The sequence below is a fragment of the Saccopteryx bilineata genome, chromosome 2 (genome assembly GCF_036850765.1).
Source record: "Saccopteryx bilineata isolate mSacBil1 chromosome 2, mSacBil1_pri_phased_curated, whole genome shotgun sequence".
Lineage (NCBI taxonomy): Eukaryota > Metazoa > Chordata > Mammalia > Chiroptera > Emballonuridae > Saccopteryx > Saccopteryx bilineata.
This window is the reverse complement of record NC_089491.1, coordinates 290,475,215-290,498,967: the sequence shown is the minus strand read 5'-3', so window position 1 is coordinate 290,498,967 and position 23,753 is coordinate 290,475,215. Positions and strand designations below refer to the sequence as shown.

Below are 23,753 nucleotides of genomic sequence, written 5' to 3'. Positions count from 1 at the left end.
CCTCCTCCTCCACGGTCCACTCCATCACAGGGTTGTGCTCACAGCTTCCCTTCCGACCTCCTTCCCCGCGCAGTCAGCTCTCTGAAGTTTTCCCTGTGTTTTGACCACTAGCTAAAAAGGAAAAATTGGGAAAGGGGGTAACAAAATCACTCCTTTCTATGCAGTACCTCCCATGTTTCCCTCCCTTCTTCCTCCTTCTCCTCCTCCTCCCCCTCTCTCCCTCTTTTTCTCCTCTTCCTTCTGCCCCCTCTTTCTCCTCTTCCTTCTTCTCCCCTCCCCCCTCTCTTTAGAGAACACAGATGCCAAAGCACTCTCTTTTCTTTAGAAGAGACATCAAAGTTCTGCATATTGAAGGAAAATTCAAATGAATCTTGTTCTCTCAATTTCCAGCTGTTCTTTTTTCCATTTCACAACCATGTCTCCCTAAAGCTGAGGTTGTGTAAATACCGGTCATCCTCAGGTTCAGAATAGCAGGTGGTTGTTTTTCTCCATTTTTTTTTTTTTTGCTTATGAATTTTTCTAAGTTTTTTTTTACAAAGGCTATATATTAATTTTGCATTAACTTGGGTGAACTAGCTACTATGATAAACAGATGTAAAAATTTCCATTACTTAACCAAAAAAAATTTATTTCTTAAAGCCAGAGGAAAGGAAAATTGCCCAGAGGAAGAGAGTACATGGGGGGGCAATTTTATGGGGAAGGCCAGAAATTAATGTATACATACACTTCCATTCCTACTCCATTGGCTAGAACTCAGGGCAAGGCTGCATCTGACTGTAGGCATGGTGGGAAATGTAGTTTATCAGCATACAGAGAAAGAAAGGAAATGAATACAGTGAATTGCTCGCCAATGTATGCCACACTTCTGTAAGGAAAAGAAAAGAAAGCTGAAGTTAAAATGAATTAAGGAAGTAAAGTTCCTCTGTAAAGCTATTTTAAACTCTTTTTCTCTTACAGCAGGTTCACACTCAAATCCCCACTCTCCCACCGATAAGAAATGGTATTCATCCTCAAGGACATGAATCGATTGGATTTTTCTGACATATGTGGGTGTAGGAAAGGGAGTTGCATGGATGAAACTGAGGGCTTAGAGGAAGTGTTGTGACCTGGGTGTAAACTCTCCTCCTCTCCACTGGGGGTGCTATCAGCATATGGGTACTGCTTTTCTGCCCCACAGCATTGCTTGTATCATGAGAAGAGATGATTATGAAGAAGGCTGAGATGTCAGCATGGTTCATGTTGAGTGACTGAACTTCCTCTCCCTTCAGCACAATTATCACTCCCAGAAAAAATTCTATTCCATGTCCCTCCTGCAATACACCCAGAATTATTTGTGTGCCCAGAGCATGCCTCAAATTCCCTATACCTTGTCTTCTGCCATCCCCAATAAGGGAAAAGTCTTGCTTTTGATACAGTCCCTCAGATGCAGCTGGCTGTCATCTAGTGCTAAGGACACTTTCTAAAGCAAATAACAATTAAAGAGCAAATAAAACTGATGAGCTATGTCACATTAAATATAAATAGATCAGTCAGCTGGGATGCTGAGGACCCAGGTTCAAAACCCCAAGGTTGCCAGCTTGAGCGTGGGCTCATCCATCTTAAGCGCAGGCTCACCAGCTTTAGTGTGGGATTGCCACTTGAGCATGGGGTCATAAACATGACCCCATGATCACTGGTTTGAGCCCAAAGGTCTCTGGCTTGAGCAAGGAGTCACTGGCTTGTCTAGCACCCCCCGCCCCCAACAAAGCGCATATGAGAAAGCAATTAATGAACAACTAAGATGGTGCAACTATGAGTTAATGCTTCTCATCTCTCTTCCTTCCTGTCTGTCTCTCACAAAAAAAGAACATAAATATAAGTAGCTCATTAAATCTACTTGTCTCAACATTTCTACATTTTAATGCAAAATTATACTTTAACCTCTCAAAATTTGATCTCAAAGGTGGCTTTTCAGGTTCACTTATTGTCCAGTGGAGAGACATTAGGAAACAGGTGAGGAGGGGCTTTTTGGTGGTTCCCCAAATCTGTCTGTTACAGAAAAATGAAGAAGTCAGGTAGGTGCTCCATATGTGTATGTGTGAGCTCACCTCCAAATGCCTACAAACTTTCATGTTCAGAAAGAATATATTTGCTCCCAATATACGAACAAAGATACAAGTAAGGTGTCTTAACAGATGTGTAAATATCTGTGAGTGACCCAGGCTTTCTCTGGATAATCTCCGTGTTCAGGCCCTTCTTCACTGCTTCTCTAAGCACTGGAGCAGAACTGACAAAATCAGCCATGGGAGAGAGGGACAGCTGCCACCAGAAACATCTCAAAGGCCCAAACATGGAGCTATGATAACACACGTTCTCACAGGTGCACACTGGGAAACATTCCTCTTCCCTCTTTGGCAGAAATTAGTTAGCTCCCCACGTACCAGAATGGAACGGAACAATGAGACCCACCACATCAAAAGTGTAGGCTCTTGTCCAGAACTTTCCATTCTGTCTGGGAGCAGTGGGCAGAGGGAGATGATAAAAATAGACAGAAGTTAGCTCTTTATATACAGTCTAAAGCTTGAGAGTCCTCAAAAGAGGGAAGGGCAGAGAGGGTCTGAGTTCTGTTCTTCACTCCTTAATCAGACAGACCTATAATTTCATGGGAAAGTTCATTGGTCATGTATATCCTGGGCTATATCTTTTCTCTTATGGACTGTATCAGGCAACAGTGGTCTTTAAAGCCATAATAGTCAATGACCCTCTCTTGCATCCTTCATGCCCTCCCAGGAATAAGGGAAGATGGGCCAGGCTGTGGGAAATATCCTACAGAGGTTGGATGAAGATCGTAACTGGCTCCATCTTAACAGTTTATGTGGTCTTCTGTCTTGATGATGGGGCGGTATTTATGAACAAGAACCAGCCACCAAGATTTATGTACCCCAAAGAGTGGCAGCACCTCACCATGTTCACCCTCCTCACCCTCAGTGGCTGCGTAGATGTCATGAGCAAGAACTTGCTGCCTCAGAGATGTGTGCTTCTAGAAAAAGGTGCCCTAGTGTTGATCTTCTATCTGCTCCTGACGCTGTTTGTGTCACATGTTCAAAATTCAACAGGGGTGGAGCTGCAGGTTCACTGTCTGCTCATGCTGGTGGTGTTCCTGCTGATGCTGGTGTTGACCATAGAGCTGTGGGCTCCCGACGCGTTTCACCTCTCACTGATCGAGACCTTCCTGTTTCTGATGATGGGGTCCTGGCTGGTGCAGGCGGGCTTCATTCTCTACAGACCCGTCACCGGCTACCCATGGCAAGATGATGACATCAGCGACATCATGTTCGTCACCACTTTCTTCTGCTGGCATGGTTTGGTCAACGCTCTGTGCCTGTTGGGACTCTATGGCATCTCTTCCTTTTGGCATCGCTGTTACAGCCCCAGCTCGAAGCTGACAAGGTCCAAAGAAGCTCTGTATTATACGGGGACTGAAGGACCTCTCTACAAATTGCTGCCGGAAATGCGGCCCTCAGAGAAAGAGGACCACGCTCGTCTGCTCGCAGAGAGCTCACCCTGAGACGGGTTTGCTCACCCATCTTCCCCCTTGTGGGTTCTCTCAGACACGTGCATTGTCCCCTCCTTGGTCCCAGTGAAGGTAATGGCCGCAGAGGAGAGCAGTTGGTCTCCCTCCGCTGTTTGAACTATGAGTCTAATCACTGAAGAAACAAGAGGGGGCCAAGAAAGGGATGCTGCATGGATTGGTGTGGCGGTGGTGGTGGTGGTGGTGGTGGGGACCAGGGAATAGAGAAATATGCGAGAAAAGCCACGGGGGTCAGAGAATGCAATCCAAAGTTGGCCTCGGAATGAGGGGAGCAGAGTCCAGCAGTCACGGCGTCACCAACTGCTTCCCCAGGTTTTCAGTTGAGGAATAAAGACTTCTTTCTCACAAATCAAAAGTGCAATGGTAGGTGTTTCTGTTTGCCAGCTGAGGTGGCACCACCCTGTGGAAGCAGATACGGCATAGTTCACTTCTCCCATCTGGTTGAAGTAGTAAGAATCATATATATATAAACATATATATATATATATATAAACATATATATATATTAACATTGATGTAGATAAGCATTGTTTCTAATTTTGTACATAAGATGAAAATAATACTTTCATATAACAGTTTTCCAAGTTTCCCAAAACCAAATTTTCATTAAATGCAACCACATTTCTTTTTCTTGAATTCTAGTCCAGCAAAAGTGAGGCTTAGTTAGCTACTTGTTTAACTCCCCTTTTGGCAGTTTGCTACATCCTAACACACTCTGTCCTACACTGGTGCCTTTGCCAAAGGACACTCTGTACAATTTGGGAAAAGCCATCACCAGTCACATATTTACTAAAAAGTGTTATTTTATACCTGGCATTAAATCTCCTGACACTACTGCCACCAAGACTTCTTTCTCCAGGAAATTCTCATTTGATTGGAACTCTTCAGCAGTTCCTCTAAATCTGCCTTGTCATTTTTCTCATGGTGCTGATGCATCCTGTTTCTCACATCGTCTGCAACGGAGAGGTTTCACCTTACCCGCTAAAGGTAGTCTCCTTAACAGCAGAGACAAATCGTCATTAGTAACCTCATTTTCTCTGCAGGTTCCAGAGGCATATAATATTGTCCTCTACACCTAAAGAATAAATTGCTTTACCAGCTTTCATGATACAGTGTAAATATGCAATAATTAAAGATGTGGTGTAGGAGCAAGCAAATACCATTGGCCCATAAATCAACACAGTAGAATGTAACAGACACTCCAGAAGCAGGAATATAGTATGAGACTTAACTACATGTTAAGAAAGGGTTCCTCGCCCTGGCTGGTTGGCTCAGTGGTAAAGTGTCAGCCAGGCAGGTGGATGTCCCGAGTTCTATTCCCAGTCAGGGCACACAGGAGAAGCAACCATCTGCTTCTCCACTCCTCCCTCCCCTGCTTCTCTTCCCTTCCCACAGCCATGGGATTGGTTTGAGTGAATTGGCCCCAAGTGCTGAGGAAGGCTCCATGGAGCCTCTGCCTCTAGGCGCTAAAAAACTAGCTAGGGGTTGCCTAGCAATAGCCTCAGATGGGCAGAGCATCCCCCTGTAGGGGTGGATCCTGGTGGGGCGCACGTGGGAGTCTGCCTCTATGTCCTCCTCCTCTCACTTAAAAAAAAGAAAAGAAAGGGCTCCTCAATTAATGTGATGAATAACTGGTTCTCCATTGGGGGGGGAACCCACAGTTTCTACCTCAGACAACACACAAGGACATAATTATAGATGGATTGAAAAGTTAAACATCAGAAACAAGGCTATCAAAATGTTTTAAAGGGAATAAAGGAAGATATTTTTATAATAAAAGACATGAAAAACTTTCTCTAGGAAAAAAAAAGGTCTGAAAAGATCACCCATTTTTTGAGCTTTCCATAACTAAAAGGCACAAGAAAAAGAAATAAAAGAAAAGGGACACTGTGAAGAATATTTTCAGTGCATTCAACAGACAAAAAAAAAAAATCAGTACCCAGTACTTATAAAGACGTTCTAACACTGACAAAGTGCAACCTAATATAAAAAATGAAAAGATAAGCCCTGGCCGGTTGGCTCAGCGGTAGAGCGTCGGCCTAGCATGCGGAGGACCCGGGTTCGATTCCCGGCCAGGGCACACGGGAGAAGCGCCCATTTGCTTCTCCACCCCTCCGCCGCGCCTTCGTCTCTGTCTCTCTCTTCCCCTCCCGCAGCCAAGGCTCCATTGGAGCAAAGATGGCCCGGGCGCTGGGGATGGCTCTGTGGCCTCTGCCTCAGGCACTAGAGTGGCTCTGGTCGCAACATGGCGACACTCAGGATGGGCAGAGCATCGCCCCCTGGTGGGCAGAGCGTCGCCCCATGGTGGGCGTGCCGGGTGGATCCCAGTCGGGCGCATGTGGGAGTCTGTCTGACTGTCTCTCCCTGTTTCCAGCTTCAGAAAAATGCAAAAAAAAAAAAAAAAAAAAAAAAGAAGAAAAGATATAAGTGACTATGGACTATGTCTCAGAAAAATAACAAATGGCTAATAAACAAACAACTACACACACACACACACACACACACACACACATGCTAACCTAATCAATTTTGAGAAAAAGCAGACTTAAGTAGTAGGATTTTTTTTGCACTATCAGGTTGTCAACAATTATCAAAAGTATTGCATAAATGATACTGTCCAGCCCTGGCCGGACAGCTTGGTTGGTCAGAGCCTCGTCCTGATTCACAGAGGTTGCAGGTTTGATCTCCAGTCGGGGCACCTATAGAAACTGGTGTTTCTGTTTCTCTCTCTCTCCTTTCTTCTGTCTCTGAAATCAACAAATAAAAATATTTTTAAAAAATGATATTAGCCATTGCCAGAGAAGATGTAGGGAAAGGGAACTATCATACACTGCAGGTGGCAGTGGAAATTGGTCCACAGCTTCTTGAAGTCAGTTTGGCAGAGTGGGCCATAATTTAAATGCTCAGATCCTTCAAGCAAGCAATTCCACTTCTTGCTACCTACAGCAGACATCTGTCACGTGAGCCTAACTACATCTTTGAAACAGCCTCCCAACATTTTGATCAGTTTCCATATTATTGTCAGGCTTGCCTTCCTGGTATATTTTGTTTTTAATCTCTGGTTTCCCTTGGAGCTAGCTGGGGTGCAGGCATGTTACTGATTAGACACATCCACTCAAGACTTCACCTCAGAAGTGAGCCATACAAAGAAATTAGCTCTGCATGGGGTTTCCATTCTGTAGCAAGAGTCCTGGCAATGATGTCAACCTCTGTTTTTCATCATCAAGCCGGTTTGCCCCATAGTTCTGGGGTCAGTGCCAGAGCAGCAATCTAAGCCTATTCTGATGGTGAAATTCTGGGCATTGGTTCTTCAAATATAAACTGAAATCTCTTTCTCCAGCCCTCCTGATTCTGTGAACTACCCCATTTATTTTAATAAATTTCTTTTTCATAAACAAGCAAAATGGATTCTTGTTGTCTGTAGCTAAGAACTGTAATATAGTATCTCTCCTAGAAATACTCATACGTCTACACAAAGAGCATGTATAAGACTGGTCCCAGAAGCATTGTTTCCATGAAGAACTTTTAATAAAAGATGTTTGACACTAGAGGAACGGTTAAATAAATTATAGTGTCCTACGTAGGAGTTAAAGGAACAGGGCAGATCTGTATGTCATGACATGAAAAGATGGAGTGGGAAAAGCTAAATGCGGAAGATATGGGGCATATGCGATACAAGTTTCCAAGGTAGGTGTGTTCTTTCTAACTTCATAAGGCCTTAAGTTTTCTCCATACACCTGTCAATGATGGTTAGGCCCTTAGGGCAACCAGGAGAGAGGGCTACTGATGAGTGTGGTGACTTGTTTCATGTAATATGCCCTAGCAGGGGTCGTCAAACTTTTTATAAAAACCGCCCACTTTTGCAGTGCTGGTCAACCTGGTCCCTACCGTGCAACCAAACAGCGCCGAGATTGGCCCATCATGAAAGCTGTAACGCCCACTAGTGGGCGGTAGGGACCAGGCCTACCAGCACTGCAAAAGTGGGCGGTTTTTATAAAAAGTTTGACGACCTCTGATTGGATTTTAGTCTGTAACTAATGTGACCACATAATTTAGCATTCAAACCCGGACACTTTACAGGAAAAAAGGCAAAATTAATTTTTGGACCTGGACAAGAGGTAAGAATCAAAGTGCTCAAGACAAATTGGGACCTATGGTTACCCTAAAATGAGACATGATGTCTAATTTTCGTTTGTTCTCTACACCCGTCTTTCCCCTCCATCCTGCTCTCCCAGGAGACTACCCTGGTCTGTAGCTGGGCTTGGAGCGCCCTTAGCCTCTGGCTTCGGGCAATGCAAAGTCAATGAGGAGCCCCAGTGGGAGGGTGGTGAAGAGAGTGGAATTAGCATTTTTATTCTTAGCTCCTGTCCCTGGGGTCACCTCAGGATGGCAAACTTGGTGGCTTAAAACAACAGAACTTTATTCTTCCACAGAGATGGAAGCCAGAATACCAAAATCAAGGTGTGGACAGTGTGGGTTCCTTCTAGAAGCTCTCAGGTGGAAAATGAACCGGGTTTCTCTCCCAGCTTCTGACAACTGCTGGCAATCCTCGGCGTCCCTCAGCTTGCAGATGCATCACTCCAATCTCTGCCCCCGTCTGCATGCTGCCTTCTCCTCTGTGGGCCTCTGTGTCTCAAATCTCTCTCTGCCTTTCTCTTACGAAGTCACAGGTGACTGGACTTAAAACCCACCCTAAATCCAAAATGACTTCATCTCGAGATTCTTAACTTAATTATATCTACGAAGAACCTTGTGGCAAATAAGGTCACATTCACAGGTTCCAGGGTTAAGGCTTGGAAATATATTTTTAGAGACAACCACTGAAACCCACTGCACTGTCCTTGTTCATACTGGGAACTTCTGTTCCATGTCCCTTCAGGCCTAGAGGTAGTAAACTCCAACCATTACTCGACTATCCCTTGTGGTCTCCTTACACCTTGTCCACATCAATGTACGAAGTACCTTTTTAAGCCCTCCTTGAACTATCCCAGTGTTGGTTGCCATCTATTTCTTATTGGGACCCTCTCCGAAATACCTGTGAAATTAGCACAAGAGGCCAGAATTTTAAACAAAATTCAGCCTTGCCTAGTTGGCTCAGTGGTAGAGTGTCAGTCCAGCATGTGGATGTCCTGGGTTCGATTCCTAATCAGGGCACACAGGAGAAGCGCCCATCTACTTCTCCACCCCTCCCCTTCTCGCTCCTCTCTCTCTCTTCGCCCCCTGTAGCTGTGACTTGATTGGAGCGAGTTGGCCCTGGGTGCTGAGGATGGCTCAATGGCCTCCACCTCAGGCACTAAGAAGAGCTTGGTTGCTGAGCAATGGAGCAACACCACAAATGGGCAGAGCATCACTCCCTAGTAGGCTTGCCAGGTGGATCCCAGGCAGGGTGCATGTGGGAGTCTGTCTCTCTGCCTTTCTTCCTCTCACTGAATAAACAAACAAACAAACAAAATTCACTCCCAAATATCTGGAACAATGACAAGAGAAAAAGTTTTACAAGTGAATTTCACAAAAGTGAGCATACAGTGAAGGAGACTAATTTGTAAATAGCCGGGTAATAAATTAAGGGGATCTCCCAAATTCAACCAAGATACCAAAAGATTAATCCATGCATTCAAGAATCCTAAACAGCTACTATTTTCCAGGTACTGTGTAGGGATTAGCAATGCAATAATGAGAAAGACAAAAAAAACAAAACACATACACAATTGTATTGCAATTTATAGTGATGAATGAAAAGGAAGATTAGATGGTAAGCAGAATTCTAAGATGGTTCCCAAGATTCCTGTCCCTGGTTGTACACACTCTGCATAATCTCTTCCTCTTGAGTGTGAGTAGGACTAGTGAATATAATGGAAAACCACTCCCATAATTAGTTACTAACCAATTGAGTTTGAATTAGTAAAAAGGGACCTGGATGGGTCTGACCTCGTCAGGTGAGGTCTTTACAAGAAGGTGAGCCATCAGAGGTGCACCTTGTTGGCCTGAGGAAAGCAAACAGCCATGCTGTGAACTTCCTACCAGGGGCCCCACAGCAAGGAGCCATGAGCACCCTCTAGTTGCCGAGAGCAGTCCTTGATCACAGGCAGCGAGAAAATGGAAACAACAGTCCTAGAACTGCAAGGAGCTGAATTTTGCCAACATCCAGTGAATTTGAAAAGGATCCCGAGCCTCAGATGGGACTCACGGCCCCCGCCAAAACACCCTGATTTCAGCTTGGTGAGGTCTGAGCAGAGGACTCAGCCGACCCATATAGATTCCTGACCCATGGAGACCATGAGAAAATACAATTTGCGTTTCCTCAGTTCCTACCTCTATGTTCATGTGTTATGCAGCAATAGAAAACTAACACAGGTGGCGTTATTTTGGGGTGAAGATTTATCCAGCACTGGTCAGGGATGAGAAACACAAGAGTTCTTTAGGGTGTGTGGTCCTATTACTGGAAGACTATATCCAAAATGAAGCAGGGATCCAAATGAGAATAAGAAACTTCAGGCCTATTGAGTTCTATGCTCTGTGTCTATAATCATAAGACAACCTTTATAAATTTAGTTTCTTGGGCCCCAGAAACAGAGGCTTGGACACAGTGCATGAGAATTCTAGACTTTGGGATACTGAAGACAGAGGAGGAAGTTGGCTGGGAATAATCAACATAACCCTTTGGATGTTTGTCCCATTAAAATTCATAGCCAGGAATTGACTTGATGTGAGCTTTCAGTGGGCCTCTTGGAGGCTTGGTAGACAATGTATATTAACTAACTGATTTAAAAACAGATACCCCCCCCCACACATACACAAAATAAAAACATAAACCCTACGTCCTATTGGGTTAACATAACAGAAGAGTACTTCTCCCACACTCATAAAGTCAAATGCCAGCATTCCTAGTTAATAGGCAGCCTTCTATCTGGTCTTTCAGAAGCCAGAGACTCCTCCCATATTGTGACTGTGTCTTTCTCCAGGCCTCAGAGTTCTCTGTTGGCAGCCCAGGTGAGGAAGGGGAGGAAGGCTTCTGTGGGCCATGTTTTGAAGTGGTGTACAAACTTCCACACATGTTCAACTGGCCCAAACTCGCTGAGCAGCTGGGAAACTCTGCATTGTGGGAGGGGAGCAAGAATGTTCAGTGGTCAGATAGCTGCCTCTCCCCCAGGGAATTGTGAAACTCACAGTGGGATTCCCAAATTGCTGAATTAAGCATCCCAAACAAGAGGGAGCGAGGCCTAACTCCTAATTTGGGGGTGCATATTCTGGTTTGGAAGAGAAATGAGCTATGGAAAAACAAACTCAGAGTCCTGGAGTTCTGTCTTCAGACTAGTCTTAAGGGGAGAAATAGCTATAACAGAGGTAAGCTGAGTCTGTGCTTCCACCTCTCGGAAAGTTTCCAGAAGAAAAAAAACTTTGCAGCCGTTGAAATGGGATTGTTGAAAAGCCCCTGAAATCAATTCTATAAACTGGAAACCTAAGCCACGATGATGCAGTGAACTATAAAGCTCAGAACAGAGAAAACTTCAGAGGAAAATTATAAGCTGGTGTGCCAGGAGAAATAAAGCATATATGTCCTTTCAAGCTAAGAAATTAGATCGTTGGTTTCCATGTCTCGTGAGCCTTGTTTTGGGACACCAGTGACAAACTCCACGGCTTACAAACCCTTGAAGACGAAAGTTTGGCACGTGGACACGTGCTGACTCTGACCTCGTGTGGGTTTCCATGGACACGCCCCCTGTGTGGTTCTGCTTGAGCCTCCAGCCTCCCGCTTTTTCTCTTCTTATGATGTCATTCTGTCTTACAGCAAGGTGAGTTGCAATCATTTTATGATGATGATGACAATGACGATGGCCTTCCTAAACAGAAAGGAGGTGAATTAAAAGATGCTTTTAGATAGCACCATACTAAAATCCCCCGGCCACTGGGAAGTTTATACTGAGGCTCTCTAGATGCCATTTCTGACCAAATTTCTATCTCCTCCATCAACTGTTCTTTTCATTAAAACCTTGAAATTCATTCAACATGTCATCCTTTACTGTCTAAATCGGTGCCACCCAATATGGCAGCCGCTAACTACGTGTAGCTATGGAGCACTTGTGCTTTGGCTGTCTGGCTTGAGATGTGCTATAAATATGCAATATATGCTAAAGTTTGAAGACAGTATGAAATAAGGATTATAAAATACTTCATTTATAATTTTTATAATAACATTGTTCAAATAACATGTTAGATATACTGGGTTAAATATAGTATCTCATTAAAATTAATTTCACCTCTCTGTGCTTTTTAAAAGCTTGCTCTTAGAAAACTTGAAATTATGTATGTGACATTTGATTTCTATTGAAAGGAAGCAGTCTTGTTTTCTAATGTCTGTGTTGTGCATTGTGTGTGTGTGCTTGTGCTTGAGTGTGTGTGGAGGTGTGTGCCCTCAACTAAACTGTGAGCTCTTTGAGAATAAGAACTAGGTCATCTACTTCTTATAGGCCCTGCTGCACTTGGAATTCACAGCACTTAGTAAATTCATGTTCCCTAAATTCCTGAGGAGCTTATTGCTCATTCTAGCATATCAAGCCAGACAAGTGCAGTGGCAGTGCCTGGGGACCCTCTAGAATAGGGGGTGGCGGGTGGGGAGGCAGGTCTGAGGGGAGTCTCCCCGTGGAGCCGCCAGGTCACGAAGGACCTCCATGTCTTCTTTAGAAAACAGCCTCCCAGGCCCTCGGTGCCCACAGACTCGGGACTGTCTGCCAGTTCTGCTAATCATTCACCGGCTTTGGCTCCCTTCTCGGCTCCCTGTGGGCAGTGTCTGGTTTGGGAGAGATGGTTCCTATCTTCAAAGTCAAGATCAGGATGTTCATGCTTCACTGAACAACATGGAGCACTGATGTCTGGCCAAGGCGGGGGCCTGAGTATCCCAGATGGGACCTTAAGTGAGACTACTTGTCCTCATTAGTGCCACTCTCAATCTCGCAGTGCTGTTGGGTCAGTGCCGTCGTCCTCTCTCCTCCTCTGGCCACTTGAAACCCGCTCATGGCTGCCGAGAACAACTGGGAAGATGAGTGTAGAACCGGAGTCAGCTCTGCGGCCCCATCTCACTGGGACCACAGCCTCCAATGACTGGAGGTGACACTGAGTGACCAAACGCAGCGCCTCGTAAGGCCTGCAGACCACATGCTCTGCTGACACCCAGAGGAGCCGTGGGCCCTCGCTTCTCCCAGAGCAAATCTAAGGACCAGAGAGAATCCCTGGGGATCTCTCCTCCCTGACTCACAAAATCTGTGACTTTGCATCCTTTTCCTCTAAGCTCTGATCACTATAGTGCTCTCCAAGTGTTTTGAAATTTCACCAAAAAGGAAAAAGCAGGAGATAAATATGCGCACTTTGGCCCTTTTACATTCACTTTAATAGAAAGTTCAACACTCATTTCTTTTTTTTCAGATAAGGGTTATGACATTCATCAAATCAAGGAGAACTGAGTTTAGAACCCAGATTTCTGACTTCTGGCCAATGCACTGTCCACTTCCTTGTGCTGCCCTCATTGACTGTGTTTCTATACCTCACTGGTGACGACGATCACCTCCAAGTTGTGGGATTACAAATGATTTTTAATGTCCTTTTTGCTTAGTTTATCTGATTTTCTTATAATGACTATACATAGAATAAAAACACCTAATATTAAAGCAAATTCCTTCAGAGAGCAGACTGAAGCTTTGTTTTCCCTACTTGCCTTCACTCTCAAATCCCCACCCTCACCAAATCTCTCACTAGCAAGAAGCAATAACTGCCATTCACAAGGGCAGAGAGAGATCTAATTTTTCTAGAATTAAGTGGACTTGAGGAAGAGGAGGAATTTGCTCAGAGGCAGTGCTGTGTGACTCTGGTGTGAATTCTCCCTCCTCTCCACCAGGGGCGCTGTTAGCATACAGCTGCTACCTCTCTTCCCCACAGCATTGCTTGTACTGTGAAGACAGATGATTTTGCAGGAGACGGTGATGTTAGCACGGTTCATGTTGAGTGAAGAACTTCCTCTCCCCTCAGCATTCCCAGAGGAACTCCTATTCCATGTACATCCTGTAACACACCCAGAACCATTGGTGGGCCCAGGGCACGCCTCCCATTCCTTGCACTTTGTTTCCCACCACCCTCTGATTTACATGCATCTGGCTGGTACCCAACACCGAGAATTCTGTCTCCCCAGGTCCATCAGACTTTAGTAATGGATGGATGAAGCTGATGGGCTAATTCACACTAGAATACAAATGGCCAACACCAGCTCACTGGAGTCACTCTTCTCAACGGCATCTGCCTTTTAAGGATTATTTCTACTTGAATCCCTCGTCTCAGTTAGGGAGGCATCCTGGGAGCAGAGTGATGTGGAATGTGGATATCAGACCTTATACATGGGCAGTGAAGACGTCGATAGAAAGCTGTCTTCTCTGTGCTGTATTTCGGGCCAGTGCAGCTGCAGTCAGGACAAAGTGTATGGCATGAAGGTAGGAAGAGCAGGGACAAATCGAAAGCCATGAGGACAAAATGGAGCCTGTGTCTGACTTCCACCGCCCCATCCTTTAGTGGCAGGTGACCTGCAGAAGAAGCTGGTGCCCTCCACACTAAGAGAAGCTAACTAAGGGAGCGATCGGCCCAGCCATGCTGAGGAGGTGAGCCAGCAGATCAGGGACAGAGAGACGGGCTCCAGTGTGGCACCTGCAGCTGTGCCTTCAGCGTGTGCTGAGGTTGCTGCCTTGCCTCCTCCTTCAGAATCGCAGGTGAATCTCTTTGTAGCCAGCTCATCCGGGGACCATACAGGGAAGGGAATTCTGAGGAATGTGGCTCAAGCTGCGGTTTATGCACTACAAAACCACCAGTCCCTAAAATCATATCAAAAGGTAGATTTTTGGATTCAGTAGAGATGTGGGGCAGAGGGTGGGGCAAGGATGTGAAGAGGTAAGGGGAAGAGGTGAAGGGAGCTTTCTTGGTCATTTTCAAGAATGTGTCTATAAGGGAATAGAATAGCCAGGTAGATGGCAAGTACATATATGTGGTTATATATCCAAATGTTTATAAATACGTGTCCAGGAAAAAATTCTTACAATTGGATTCAAGTTATGTCTGCAGGGTCCTGGAGGATACTCAGTAAGTGCCCAGACTTCCTTTGGTTACCAAGGTAACCCCTCCCCGCCATCCCATGATTCTCCCTCTCTCTGCTGAGTGCTGGAAAGCACTAGGGGAAGGAAGCCATAGGAGAAAGGGACAAGTGTGACAAGAAGCACTTAACAAGGGCCATAGTGGGGAGCCCCTAAAAGCACATTTATCTGCTTTCTGCTTTGACAGAAGCCAGTTCCCAATGTACCAGAATGGAATGGAACAATGAGGGTTTCCGCCACCAAAGGTGTAGGATTGATTCACAAAACATTTCCTCTCTGTGGGGGTGCAGTGGGAGGGGTGAGGTGATAAAAGTTAGTGGAAGGCGAGTCTTTCCAAAGCCTGGACCTTGGGGTGGCCCCAGAAGGTGTGGACGTGCCTGAGTCTTGCTCTTCTCTTTCATTAGACAGATCTATCGTTCAATGGGAAGCTTTATCGGCCATGTGTACCCAGGGCTGTTTCTATTTTCATACGGGCTGTATCAGGCAATAGTGGTCTTTAAAGCCATAATAGTCAATGACTCTCTCCTGCATCCTTCATGCCTTCCCAGGAATAAGGGAAGATGGGCCAGGCTGTGGGAAATATCCTACAGAGGTTTGTTGAAGACAGTGACTGGATCCATCCTGATAGCTTATGAGATCAGCTGCACTAGAGGAGGGTTCACACTGATGAACAGGGAAATGCCACCGAGGTTTATGTACCCCAAAGAGTGGCAGCACCTCACCATGTTCACCCTCCTTATCCTCAGTGGCTGCGTAGATGTCATGAGCGAGAACTTGCTGCCTCAGAGATGTGTGCTCCTAGAAAAAGGTGGCCTGGTGCTGACCTTCTATGTGCTTCTGATGCTGCTGGCATCACATGTTCAAGATTCAACAGGGGTGGAGCTGCAGGTTCACTGTCTGCTCATGCTGGTGGTGTTCCTGCTGATGCTGGTGTTGACCATAGAGCTGTGGGCTCCCGACGCGTTTCACCTCTCACTGATCGAGACCTTCCTGTTTCTGATGATGGGGTCCTGGCTGGTGCAGGCGGGCTTCATTCTCTACAGACCCGTCACCGGCTACCCATGGCAAGATGATGACATCAGCGACATCATGTTCGTCACCACTTTCTTCTGCTGGCATGGTTTGGTCAACGCTCTGTGCCTGTTGGGACTCTATGGCATCTCTTCCTTTTGGTATCGCTGTTACAGCCCCAGCTCGAAGCTGACAAGGTCCAAAGAAGCTCTGTATTATACGGGGACTGAAGGACCTCTCTACAAATTGCTGCCGGAAATGCGGCCCTCAGAGAAAGAGGACCAGGCTCGTCTGCTCGCAGAGAGCTCACCCTGAGACGGGTTTGCTCACCCATCTTCCCCCTTGTGGGTTCTCTCAGACACGTGCATTGTCCCCTCCTTGGTCCCAGTGAAGGTAATGGCCGCAGAGGAGAGCAGTTGGTCTCCCTCCGCTGTTTGAACCTGAGTCTAATCACTGAAGAAACAAGAGGGGGCCGAGAAAGGGATGCTGCACGGATTGGTGGGGGGTGGGGAAGAGGACCAGGGAATAGAGAAAGGTGCAAGAAAGGCCACAGGGGCCAGAGAATGCGGTAGGGGGAGGCCTTGGAAGGGAAGAAAGTCAGCAGCCATCCCCCCTACCGGCTGCTTCTCCAGACACGAGTGCTTGCCTTTTACCCGAGGGAATAATGGTTTCTAACTACTCTGTTCAAAACTGGAATCATTCAAGTCTCAACCCGATAAAGAAGAGTGGGTACTTCTATTTGCTCACCAAAGTTGCACCCCATGTGGAAGTAGCATAAAGAATTTATAATTGACTTATACAGGCTGAAATTACGCTCTTTTTTACCCACTCCCCCCCCAAAAAAAATATTTTTAAGAATTGGCATAATTTCAAATTCAAATTAATAAAGTGAGACTTTATGAATGCTTTAATATAGTAACATTTCAAATTTGTAAAACTGAAACTTTTATGGAACCCAAATGTTCAGTATTTCCCAGACTTCATACTTTATTATTCCTGTTCCGGCCAAAGCCAACCTATTTCACCATCCCCACCTTGGCACGTGTAATTTACTAGATCCTAGGTATGAGTCTTGGCAAATTTCAGTCCCTGGTATCTCATAGAAAGCCATCCCACGCTCACATTTTTATGTTATTCGGTACCCAGCATAAGACCCACCTTCACCCACATCCACCGAGCAGCTCTGAGAAGGCTTTGTCCACTCTCCTTTGCTCCGGAACTCTTAGGCGCTTATACTAGGTCCACTTTGTTAATTTGCTCCTCCAGCTGATATACTTTGCTTTGTTCTGTTTCTGAAATCATTCTGCTTGGGGAGACCTTCTCCCACCACCTAAAGCAGGGGTCCCCAAACTATGGCCCGCAGGCCGCATGCAGCCCCCTGAGGCCATTTATCCAGCCCCCGCTTCACTTCCGGAAGGGGCACCTCTTTCATTGGTGGTCAGTGAGAGGAGCACATTGACTATCTCAGCCAAAAGCAGGCCCATAGTTCCCATTGAAATACTGGTCAGTTTGTTGATTTAAATTTACTTGTTCTTTATTTTAAATATTGTATTTGTTCCCGTTTTGTTTTTTTACTTTAAAATAAGATATGTGCAGTGTGCACAGGGATTTGTTCATTATTTTTTTTATAGTCTGGCCCTCCAACGGTCTGAGGGACAGTGAACTGGCCCCCTGTGTAAAAAGTTTGGAGACCCCTGATCTAAAGTGTAAGCTCCTAAAGAGTAAAGACTTCATCATATCAAGTTACATACTTTCCTATGTATAAGCCAACTATCTAGCTTAGGTGATGCTTAATAAAGTCTTATTTGCTTCCAGAATCTTGGCCTATAAGTTCCTACCGCCAGTGCTGCCAGACAGGTCTGAGACTTCTGCGAAACTCTGGAAAACACCAGTGATCCTAGAACCTGAGTCATCTCCTTAGTCATGGGCCACTCTCTTCCTCATTCTTGGGATAACAAAATCCACTATTCTGTTCGAGAATTGTTTACTTTGTTAATTGCTTTTTAATCCTCACAAGCATTTCTATGAGGAACCTTCAGAAAGCTGAGGCTCAGCAGGTTGACTTGCCCACGTCTTACAGCTAATACAAGGCAAGACAGGAATTCCTGTGCAGGTGTGTCTGACGCAAGCCAGTCACTGTATCCTTTGCGTCACAGTGACTATACTAATGGCAATGGAGAAGGGAGTGATCTTCAAAATGAAGTTATTTTTAAAAAAGAGAGAAGAAAAACAAAAGAGCAAGCAGTATAGTGTAAATACTCTAGACACCCCCATAAGGTGTGTTGGCCCTGGATGGGTGGCTTACGTGGACAGAGTGTCATCCTGGCACACCAAGTTGTGGGTTCAATCCCTGGTCAGGGCACGTACGGGAAGGAACCAATGAGTGCAAACTAAATGGAACAACTAAGTGGAACAAGAAGTTGATGCCTCTCTCTTTTTCTTCCTCCTCCCCCTCTGTCAAATCAATGGAAAAATAAAAAAAGAATAAAATTTAAGGTGTGTTGGTCATGCTTCCTGTCCGCCACCTGGCCCTTCCCCCAGGGTTCCCCTGAGAGAGAGAGTCTCCCTGACTCTCAACTTCTGGCAGGGTCTTAGGTTTCTGAGTGAAGTCTGAGGATAAAACTTCTTTGTAGGCCCTGGCCGGTTGGCTCAGCGGTAGAGCGTCGGCCTGGCGTGCAGGGGACCCGGGTTCAATTCCCAGCCAGGGCACATAGGAGAAGCGCCCATTTGCTTCTCCACCCCCCCCCCTTCCTCTCTGTCTCTCTCTTCCCCTCCCGCAGCCGAGGCTCCATTGGAGCAAAGATGGCCCGGGCGCTGGGGATGGCTCCTTGGCCTCTGCCCCAGGCACTAGAGTGGCTCTGGTCCCAGCAGAGCATCGCCCCCTGGTGGGCAGAGCGTCACCCCTGGTGGGCGTACCAGGTGGATCCCGGTTGGGCGCATGCGGGAGTCTGTCTGTCTCTCCCCGTTTCCAGCTTCAGAAAAATACAAACAAACAAACAAACAAAAAAAAACTTCTTTGTAACCCAGTTTTCTGGTCCTTGCCCATTTTCCCTTAACTGTTGGTTTCTAGACTCTTTTCAATGACCTTTCTGGAGGAGGGGGACCTCCTTTCTCTTCACCTCTTGTACACATTGATGGGAGAAGGTGAAGACCACTTGCGGCTTGCTGCCCATTTCTAGTCATTTGAGGCCTCACTTTACAATCATAAATGAACCTCTGGTAATCAGTCGATACCCTCAAGATGACGTCTCTTAAATGCCACGTATAGATAATAAACTTGCATGGTATTAATTTACTGTATTTGAGATGTAACACAGAGGACCTCCTCTTGAAGCCCAGTCAAGAAACAACTTCCCACTCTTCAGCGTCGAAGGAGACATGTACGGTAATTCTCACAAAGTTCCACCAGAGGGCACTATGTTCACACCACCAGGCCAAGTTCTCCAACCTGGTAAACAAGTCTCAACTACGGGTTTAAGCATGGGGGGAGGGGAAAGGAGGTCAGGAAAAATACAGAACCAGTCTAAGTATTACCCAAGCATCCAGAAAACATACCCCAGGGCTGTTTGTTTCCCATTAAAATTTGGCACATGAATGTGAAATACACAGGGCTTCAAATCAACTAAAGGGATGGGGGTGAGGGAGAACAGACTGTGGACCCAGTTGAGGAACTCTTTGGGAAAAGTACCAAACAAAAAGGGCACACTCTGATCCAAGTAACGTTTTGACTGCAATGCTGAATCTCCCAAAGTTTTTCATAAGCTTCAACAACGCTTTCATCAATCTAGAGAACAAAGATAGGTCCATACATACACTGAGAATAAGGAACGAATTTTGTCTGTGAATATCTCAGATTCATAAAACAACCAAACGAGGGGCAGATTAAGATATGACCTCCAAATACCCCTTTAAATAGAACCTGCCATAAAGCATTTTTGCTTCTGGAAATCTAATTATTCTATGGAAGGCACTAAAACCCACAGAGTAGGATCTTGGGACAAACTGCCTGGTCCCTGCACTTGGGACCTTCTTTAGTGGGCACAGTGGGGATCCCAGTGTTTTGGAGGTAGTGGCCCAGGAGTGCATAGTGCACAGCCTGACACTGCAGAAAGGGGAAGAGAATAAGGCTCTGAAGGGAGTTACAGGCTGTGAAATACTGCACTCAGGTGATGTCAGCAAGCTACCATGACTTAAGGAGACTTCAGTTTCCTCACTTTTAAGACAGAAGATCTTTTTATTTTTTCTTTAATAATTTTCTTTATTTTATTTTATTTCATTTGTTGATTTTTACAGAAAGAAGAGAGAGAAAGAGGGAGGAGAAGTGGGAAGCATCAACTCATAGTAGTTGCTTCCTGTAGTATATGCCTTGACCGGGCAAGCCCAGGGTTTTGAACCGGTGACCTCAGCATTCCAGATCAACACTTAATCCACTGTGCCACCACAGGTCAGGCTAAGACAGATCTTAATGTGAAGATCTAATTCCATAATTGCATGGCTCTAATTTTCTCAAGAGGACTTATTTTGCCACGTTGTTAGCTAAACCGAACTTAATTCTTTCTAACTTTCCAAGCAGTTGCCTATTGGAGGCAAGACTTGGGATAGGGCTCACACAGACCCAGGCCTTCAGCTGTAATGTGCAGTTTGGGAAATGGAGTTTTCCCTGTATTTGAATCATATTAAGGGGCCTTCAACGAAACTCAAATCAAGCTAAGGAAATGCAGCTCAGATTTGAACTTCTCATTTCCTAACCTGAGCATAAGAATATCAAGCAATGAGAAATTGTAAAGAACAATTTCTCTGTGGTCAGTGTTAGGTACTGAACTGAGGTAAAACCTGGTCTTTCCTCCTTTAACTGTGTAGTGAAATTTGACAACTCGGCCAACCGCAGCTTCTGCCCTAAATCTGGATTTAGAGCAATGACCTTAACTTCCAAGATGGTTTTCTTTTCTCTTTTTTGATTTTTTGCTTTAAGATTACACCATGGTCTATTCTTTTGGAAAGAACTGGTGTTGGTTTATTTAAAAACAAACATAGTTTACAATTTGGGGTTGGGTTTCCAGGGTACTTCTGAAGGCTGGGTCTTAGCTTTGTGTCTTCAGCCTAATTAAAGGGTTTTGTCAAATGCCGATTGAAATCATTCAGATATAGGGAAAACCCCTTTTCTCAAACTACAGGTTATGGCTGAAGGTTTAGGTCTATCTGCGCCCTGTCCCAAATCGTCTCTAAGGAGTAAAAGGCAACCACGCAGGCCTGCAGGCCTGGGAAGAATGAATGGGTCCTTCGAAAGAGAAATTGAGAGGTCAACTCATAGGTAACGTCCACCCAAGACAAGACATTTATTTCAGGCATTGCTGAAGAAATGCTTTTAGTCCCTGGCCATTTCTTAGATTTGGAACAAAATCTGTACCTAAAATACTGCTTTCCCACTCCACTTGACCCTTGGGCATAGCGATTCTACTCTGAGACAAAATCCTGACTTCAAAGCACACGTAATAGAACCTCTTGTCGGCTCTGATACTGAGTGTACCTAGAGATAGAAGAATTCATGGGTTCAAGCATTCTAATCCCCTTTTTATGGAGGGGGGAGGGGGTGGGGGTGGGTGGCAATTTGGGGAAGAAGGGGAAGGAGAACAAAGTGCAGCAGACACAGCAAAGCCCAACTGGATGAAACAGGCTGTTCTACTTTTAACTTCTCCAAAAGCACAGTCTGGGTTTCTGGGGGCGAACCAGTTAGGAACAGGTCTTTTTCTGCTTTTTCTTCCCCCGTACATTTTTAAGCTTCCCTGATCAGTCCTTGGGCTCATTTGAGGCCCTATTTGCTTGGTTTGAGTAAGTGTTGGGTGGACCAAGGAGGACAAGACTTCTTGTCCCCTCTTGACTCAGCAGTCAAGTATTATGTTGCTAGCCCTCACAAAGTATGTCCCTGGTCACATGAATGGATGAAAGCAAATCCATTTCCATTCTTGGAAAATCAGTTCAAAGCACATATTCTCTTGGTGCTGCTGTCATTTCTGTGTGGTCAACAAACATCACGGACGGAACACTCACCCTGGATGCTACTGGGAGATACAAGATGAATGAGCTCCTCAAGGAGGTTCAGATTCCTAGCAAGGGAAGCCCCACTCACAGGGCAAAATAGGATACCGTAAACTGCACTTGCTACCATTCCATTTTCTATTATGTTGCCATCCCCACCGCAGGTGCTGGATGGAGGTGATGAGTACTGGAGAAGGCTCTGGTTTATGCTTAGGCAGTTTGGCATCTGGAAGTCAACATCTTTTTAAACAAGAATATCACCTTTCACTTCTTCCACTCGCCTGCCTCAACCACTTAAACTCAAGATTTTACAGGAAGAAACGAATGAAGACGTCTCACTGTTACCAGGTCTAAGCCCACTCACATAAAACTAATAGTGGAGCATTACAGAGTGACAGGGAAAGGAATAATCCAACCTATTCAGATTATTTTACCCTATAGTAGTAATCATATCACTGTTTTCTAAACACCATGTTGCAGGTACAATCCTAATTTATTTGCATTTGCTGTCACAATTGATTCCTACAATATTTTGTAGGCAAGGAAACTGAGGCTTCATGTTGTTAAGTAACTAAGCCAGCACAAAGCAGGGAAGAGGTAAAGCCCAGACTTGAACCTAGGTTTTTCTGACCCAGCCTTCAACAACCACACTGTAAGACTCCAAGGCGCAGCACTCAAACTTAACAGGGAAACCGCTACACTCACAAGGCACTGTACTCAGTCCAGAATGTCACCTGTCTGAAACATACTAAAAGCTGGTTTGAGATGAATGCTGCCTCTGTCATTTTAAAGCACTATAGTATTAGGCACACCCATAAAGGGAGGGGATGTTGACCAAAGAAGCCAAGTTATGTGTGTATGGTCACTGGCAACATTTCTTTTCCATATTTGTGGTACAGAAAATAACCAGAAGAACAAATTTCTTCCTCTCTCCTTCCAAAGGCACTGAAAACATGAGTTCTTGGTCGTCAAAGAGAAAAACCTCAGACTCAAACACAGGGGGCTCCTGAACGATGCGGTCAAGACTAGATAGCATCAGGTGGGCTCAGGGAATAAAAATCAAGAATGATCAAGTAATAGAACTGATATATGTGTATATATGTGCGTGTATGGCATACATTTGTACATGTACACGTAACTATTGTGCATCTGTCAACAAGCATCCATTTCACAAATGTCTTCACCAATACATTTTCTCAACCATCACAGCAAGACAGAGGAGGAAGGGGTATTGATTCTTACTTGCCAGATTAAAAAGAAGGTGCACTAAGGAAACCTAAATTTCCCACCTACCCTGGAGATATGCGAAGACCTCTTTTTCCTTTCAGCTGCCCGCGGGGATGTTTGCACACAGGATCTCCAATTTGGTGGGCAGCTCTCAAGGTCCTCTCTTGAAGACCTTTATTTGCAGGGAGCAGAGAGGCTGAAACACTTGCTTTAAGTTGAACACAAGGGGAATCAGACAAGTCTCCTAACTTTGTTTCTACTGCCCTCAGGTTACTCTCTATGGATAATACTAAAAATACAGCACGGGGATTATAAACGTGAGATGGCAGATTTCTGGTCACTTCCCCAAACCCACCGAGAGCCGGCTCTCCGCAGGCCCAGGGTTTTCTGTCCCCTGTTCCCCCTTCAACCTGACACGAACAAGAAGTGGGCTGGCGGGGGGATAAAATACAAAAGGCAAATTTATGTTCTGGTGGGTCGGAATTTTTTCAGGGTGTTATGGAGGCTGCAACAGGATTTCCTGAAAGAGAGAACTCTTTTGCAACAGGACCCAACCTGAAGGCTGCAGGAGGTTTGCTGGGCGCTTCCAGACCCGGGTAGGGGCTGCAGGGACGCCCCACGGTGGCGAGCGAAGGCCAGGGCGGGCGGAGTCCTTCCCTCCCGGCAGGAACTCACCCCTCCTAACGTAGCCAGCCTCCTTTCCGCCCCTCCCGTGCCAGCAGAGCGGGCGCCCCCTCCCCTATCCCCTCCCCCACGGCGCTTTCCCTTTCTTTCTTCCCCGG

General features: G+C 45.5%; 2 protein-coding genes and 1 long non-coding RNA gene across 3 annotated transcripts; 2 read left to right on the top strand and 1 right to left on the bottom strand.

Annotated features, from left to right (window-relative positions):
• Positions 1–2,082: 2,082 nt before the first annotated feature.
• Positions 2,083–3,566, top strand: LOC136323299 (transmembrane epididymal protein 1-like). The gene has a single exon (XM_066255131.1). It carries the CDS (start codon positions 2,642–2,644, stop codon positions 3,545–3,547), a length of 906 nt encoding a protein of 301 aa, XP_066111228.1. The 5' UTR covers positions 2,083–2,641; the 3' UTR covers positions 3,548–3,566.
• Positions 3,567–3,789: 223 nt separating this feature from the next.
• LOC136326003 (uncharacterized) lies at positions 3,790–23,745 on the bottom strand. Its single transcript, XR_010729368.1, has 4 exons — positions 23,527–23,745; positions 23,038–23,143; positions 11,264–11,412; positions 3,790–3,971 (listed from the first exon to the last, which is right to left on the bottom strand). It is a non-coding gene; the product is annotated as an uncharacterized lncRNA (long non-coding RNA).
• LOC136323298 (transmembrane epididymal protein 1A-like) lies at positions 15,118–16,075 on the top strand. Its single transcript, XM_066255130.1, has one exon. It carries the CDS (start codon positions 15,118–15,120, stop codon positions 16,021–16,023), a length of 906 nt encoding a protein of 301 aa, XP_066111227.1. The 3' UTR covers positions 16,024–16,075.
• Positions 23,746–23,753: the final 8 nt, after the last annotated feature.